The following is a 6,294-nucleotide window of genomic DNA, read 5'->3' as shown; positions in this document are numbered from 1 at the left end:
AGTAAACGCGTATATTCTCTTTTATTTGTTAATGCGTAATTTAAAATTAGCGGATAAAACTATGTTTATAAGGTCTTAGTTTTTCAAATTATTCAGTCTAAATTTGGTATACATAAACATATAGGAATATACACACACACACACACACATATATTACATATATTTTAATTAAAAACGAATTCTTTTTTTCTTCAGTCACGATGAATATGACCAGATAGTTTCAGCCCTAAAAGGACATATTTGTTGTTTCTTGGAGAGGTAGGATGGGGGGGGGGAGTAGTAGAAAAAAAGCTTTTAATCACTTTTTTTTTAATTATTAGTAACTTCACTACATTAATTATGAATTCAAACTAATGATGGAACTACTTTTTTTTTTTACTTAAGTAATTGTGGCAGTGTTTTCGAAACCAGCTTACGCGAAATGTGAATCTCTATATTCGAAATTCGGACTATAATGGTAAGGTAAGTTCCCCTAATACATAGGAATCTAGATAGGAAAAACGGATAATTACTGATTTAAAAACATTACTTATTGAGAATCAGGACTAAAACTATCTGTTAGCCGTTTCTAATAGTAATTACCGATTTATAGTTCGTTTATTAGGATCTGGAGTCGGATGGATCCATGGATTCACCTTACAACTAAAAGTTAAGAGAGAATGATGGTGAATTAGAGGAAGGAGGTTTTACTAAATTATTCAAAGTGAGACATTTCCACGCGCCTCACAGCATATCCTATGAACACCGGTACACTGTACTTAAAATTAGTACTATCTCTTTGAAAGCGGGAAGTATGCTCACATTAGTTATGATTCGCTTAGAGTTTGCGTTTGTATATTTTTTCAAATTGTATAACCATTATCCATAAAAGAAACGATAGATTCAATGGATGGGGTTCTATTTGAGCGGATGCTTTTGCCTGACCTTTACTTCCGCTTCCTTTGTTATCTTCCCGCATATGTTTTGTTAGGCGGCCATACCTGTTGGCTGTTCATCTCATTCGTATCGTCCCTACTATCGAACCAAATCAATTCTAGTTGTAAGACTTTTGTATTATGTTAGGTATATTTTATCATTTTAGTTAGAAATAAATCACGTTTGTTATAAATAGCTCTTACATGTGGATCATGTTGAAATTATACATTTTAATCTCAATACATTTTCAAATTTAATTTTATACCTGGTATTCATTAGTTTTTATTACGGTCTTTTTGTAGTACCCTTCAACATGGAAAGAACGCCACTAAAGAAACATTATATTCTTTTATTGGTATGAAGGTGCTATGGAAAGCATGGTCCATCATATATATGTGTTTGCCTGAAAAACGCCTACATGATATTTAAGGGACACACTGAACGATCATAGATCATCTGCTTTAGTTGCACACTGTGCTTTGTTCATGTTTCAGTTGGTAAAATTTGTGTTTGTCTTCCTTTAGAAATGTTTCCTTTACTTCAATGCCACGTTAAACTGCTCCCTGCTCCTGAGATTTTGGACAAATTTAAAGTTAATGTAGATATCGAAAATAAAATAATGGAATGGAAAATTTTAATCATTAGATGTATTTACACGATTGCACTCCTTCACCTTAGTTTTTTTTTGTGTTTCAAAATTAATTGAAATTATCCCCATTTTTTATTTTATCATTAACATGTTACATTTTTTTTAATTATCAATTTTAATTTCAGGCTCATCGTCACGTAAACGATTTGTTCACTGACTTACAAGATGGGCACAATCTCATATCACTGTTGGAAGTGCTATCCGGTGAACAGCTGGTAAGTTTATGAAATTAAACAATAAAAATTAAAAGTTATTAATCACTCAACATCGTTAGTTAATTAATGATTATTTTTTTTAGCCCAGAGAAAAGGGTCGGATGCGCTTCCACATGCTCCAGAATGTTGAATTGGTTTTGAATTTCTTACGCTATAAAAAGGTATGCATTGATATTAACACTTAAATGTTGTATTAGTTTGATCCTATAATCTGTGTTGTAACTATTTTATACCTTGAATGATTTACACTAATAGTGATAAGAAAAAAAAACATTATCCATGTCAAGGATCTAGTATGGAGAATGTCTATTGCTAATATCAAAAGCTATATTATACCTATTTGGAGAACCTTATAGTACAAAATTATTGCTGACAAATTTACGTCCTGTACTTAGCTGGAATGTGCTGTGGCGTCACAAAAAACGATTTTCACCTGTTTTATTTTTTCAGACCTTATAAATCCTTAGAATTTCTTTAAGCTCGCCAAAAATGCGTTGAGTATTAATTATATACTATTATCAGTCATTTAAGCATTTAAAAATCCTGATTTCAAAAACGTTTCTGCCCCAAACTTTCCTTTGATAATACATTTTAACTGTAGTCTCACTTTTGTAAAAATTAGTTCAGAAAAAGACGCTTTTCACTTTTTTGTTATTTTTTTTTTTTTTATATTACTGTTAACATTTACACTCGGGGCTACATTGGCCTACCTGATTTCCAGTTACAAAAATATCAACCATTTCTGGTTGTATTGTACAGGTCTCCTATAACCACGGGGGTAAATACATGTAGGCTGTGCTTTGGTTAATGGGACCCTCTTAACCAAGTTAGAGCCCATGGAAAAATATCTGGGCCCTCCCATTAGTCCTCATTTTCCGAATAATTTTGGCTTATATCAAGAAATATAAACAACTAAATGATTAATATCATAATTTGAATGTTTGAATTCTGACTAAAAAAAACAACAAAAAAAACAAGCAATAACAAAGGGGTACATTTCTTCTATTCTTTATTGAAAGTCATTAATGATCTCGTCATATTGAGACGCGTTTCACGCTTCACTACTTAAGTGTCTCTACCATCACTACACTACTGCGTGAAGCGTTGACAGTTGACAGGTTTATTAATAAAATTCATATTCATTTTCTGAAATAAGTACTGATTTCAGTTTTAGCTAAAACGTGTTACATTTATTGATTAAAAAACAGAAAATAATTTTGTTCCGGGTTAATAAACTAGAAAGAAATAATTGCAAACGTAGATAAAAATTAAATTGTTGCGCAACTTGTTATTAAGGTTAGCAGATAAAAAATTGTTAATAAGTAACGACTGCCAAAATTCTGAAAGGATCAGGGAAGTCAGATACTTCCGATATAATGTTTTATAAACATTCCCCGTCCGATACTTGAAATATTTGTATCGGTACTAATTTTTTTTTTCTTTTCTTTCTCTTGTCTAGTAAACGCGTATATTCTCTTTTATTTGTTAATGCGTAATTTAAAATTAGCGGATAAAACTATGTTTATAAGGTCTTAGTTTTTCAAATTATTCAGTCTAAATTTGGTATACATAAACATATAGGAATATACAAAATAGCAAATCTTTGCAGTTTATATCTTTATTATAAATCGTACACCTCAGAACTTAAAAATAATAATTTTGTACTAATTAAAACATAACAGTTCAGTAGACAGTTCAATTTGAACATTTCAGATAAATTTCTAAACGTAATTAATAAATTAAAGATACTCAAAATATTGGTTTATAAAATATATTTGAAAATATACAAACATCAGTAAACTATATATTTATGATTTTTATTCTATTTTTTTAAACTGTATAAAAAAAAAAAATTATTTTGGAATAATAATATTTCTATGTCGATATACTTAATTGGTGGTAAAAAAATATGGATATTAGTCGTGGACTTTTCATTCTGTCTTATACCAATCGTACTTCCCATTTTATTCTTGATTCGTTTTAATTTATGGATCACACGAGCTATGTAGTCCTATATGATCCGCCAGGTTCCATTGGGTCTTAACCCTAGAATTGCAACATTATCCTGCACCTTGTATGGCTAGGAACGGAAATAAAAAAGTTTTATTATAGCTTATTGCTACCGATAAAATATATCCAATTAATTTTTTTTTTTACCGTTTTTTTTTTATTGCCAAATGAAGCCGTTTCATGCCCCCATCACGAAAAATCTTGTGTGTCAGAATTTCCTCTATTTCATAATATTCAATGACTTTCAGCGTTTCTCCATCCCTCCACTTACACTTTCTATCAGTTTTCGCCATCCTGTTTATTTTCTGGTACGACTTGAAAAGCGTGCTAGTCCACTTGTAAGAGCGTTTACACGGTACTAGTGCTGCGCGCGCACCCAAGGCAGTTTATTGGCGCCAGTTAACTTATATCGTGTAAATGGGCTCTTAATGAAGTATCCCACTTCGACGGTATCGGAGTCGAATGGTGTTAAAGGAGTTTATAGGTCATAGGTTAGTTATTACCTGTCTGTACCGAGGCACCAACTTTCTTCAAGGATGGACTAACTCCAGTTCAGCCTTCAGATTATATGGATATGCTATCCAAACTTGACGGCCTAACTCACCGTTATCAAATTGATTTTTTTTTAAAAATCTAATTATCAGGTTACAATCTATTATATATGTAAGTGTGAAAATTTAACAAAAAAAAATTCAGTTAAGAAAGTTTGAGTTCCGCTAACTTTTTTTTAAAGATTTTTTTTTATTCTTTTTATTTATTGATAGATAATACAATCTGCCTCACAGTTGTGGACAATAAGTAATAGTGATGAATGATCACATTCTTACTAGAATAAAAATAAATAAATAAGTGAAAAAAAAATAAAAGCACATACAAATAAATAAAAACTTTCTTAAAATATATAAAAACTGAAGGATAAAGAAAATGAACATAATCAAACTATGTGTATGAAAAAATACAATAATACTATAATCTCTAGTCACATTTACACTCTTATTTACAATATTTACACAATCGACCTGAGGATCCCTGAGCCCATGTGTGGGGCGTAGAGCCGAGCTCAAGAGATCCCAGCGCATCCCTCTCGCCGCATCACTGGTAGTGAGCCAGTGGAGGCTGAATCTTAGGAAATAATTGCTAAGTTTGATATTTATCTAGTTATATTTCAAGGATATTAATCAGATAAAAATTAACGTTAAAGAGCTGCAGATAGTTGATCGTAGATTAATAATTATAGAAGATGGTCGGAGGGTTAGCAAATAGAACATAAACAAGAATTATTTATTCATGGCGATGTTTATATCTGAGTTTTAGGTCTTTATCAGAGCTGTAGAACAATAAGATAATAACAATTATCATTGAGAGAAAAATAAAATTGAAAAAAATACAATTTAATACATCTAACAAATTTGGAATTATACAAAATTCAATTCAATATTTTGTATAATTACACATTTGTTAGTGTACTATTTCTTTTCAATTTTATGTTTCTCTGAATAATGGTTGTTATCTCTTTTTTTTTCTATAGTCCTGAAGAAGACCTAAAACTCAGGTAGAAACATTAATTGACTAATTAATAATCCAAAAATAACGATATTCTACCTAATTTGACTCCAGTTTGAATAGTTGTATCTCAGTCGTGATAAGATTCATAGACCAAGCCTTATCAGTACAATTGGGTGTTTTTTTTTTTTTTCTGTTTATAAATATTAATCAATGTGTTATTTAATTTATTTCTGTTTTATTTTTTTTCAATCTATATATTGAATGAATTTTTACATTACAATATTTATTCCAAATTAAATTGAAAACATTCAGAAAAAAAAAATGTTTTGTGATAATAATATATGAAACTAGAAGGAGACAAAAACTGTATCTACTGGCGTTATTGCATAATATTGTATATTATGAAATATATGAGTGTAATTTTGCATTACATAAAGTAATTATGGCGATTTTTTTAATTTTTTTTTTTTTGGTCGATAAACTTATCAGGAAAAGTTATTTCATTTCCGATTGAATGTGAAATGGAAACATGTTATCCAGCTAAAATGCCAATTGTTCTGACCTAATTTTGTTTCCTTATTTAAAATTTTAGTAATTATGAGTTATGAGTAGACATAAAAAAAATTATCGAAACAAGCAGTTTCGATTATCCCTTGGAATACTGTGAAGCGATTATTCACAAAATTCCATGCTTGCCTTTTAGAAGTTTATTGTGATTAAAATTCTTTAAAATGAGATAAAATCTGATATAAAAATGTCCTCAATGATTTCGTATAATTCAGTTTATACTTAGTGTTTATTTATGTTTTGACTCAAAATTCAATCTTGTCTTCAAAAAACCTGAAATCGTTTTATCGTGTTTCAAACTTGATAAGTTGTGAAAGCAGTAAGAACATGTCTTTAAAATAATTCCCTACTGGGTTGCCATTTGCTGACTCATCCTCCATGGAATGTAGAATGCCACTTTCTTTATTCGAAGGGTTACTCATTAATGGACTC

The 6,294-nt window shown here is 30.1% G+C and overlaps 1 protein-coding gene across 1 annotated transcript in view; it reads left to right on the top strand.

Annotated features, from left to right (window-relative positions):
- Positions 1 to 1,964, top strand: part of LOC106692957 (spectrin beta chain, non-erythrocytic 2-like) — an 85,070-nt gene extending 83,106 nt beyond the window's left edge. The window contains exons 5-6 of the mRNA XM_067048607.1: positions 1,690 to 1,779; positions 1,863 to 1,964. Coding sequence (XP_066904708.1) covers positions 1,690 to 1,779; positions 1,863 to 1,964 — 192 coding nt within the window. The remainder of the gene's footprint in view (positions 1 to 1,689; positions 1,780 to 1,862) is intronic.
- The last annotated feature ends 4,330 nt before the right edge of the window (positions 1,965 to 6,294 follow it).

The sequence above is a fragment of the Halyomorpha halys genome, unplaced genomic scaffold (genome assembly GCF_000696795.3).
Source record: "Halyomorpha halys isolate HHAL.00 unplaced genomic scaffold, Hhal_1.1 Scaffold80.1, whole genome shotgun sequence".
Classification (NCBI taxonomy): Eukaryota; Metazoa; Arthropoda; class Insecta; order Hemiptera; family Pentatomidae; genus Halyomorpha; species Halyomorpha halys.
This window is presented reverse-complemented; position numbering and strand designations above follow the sequence as displayed.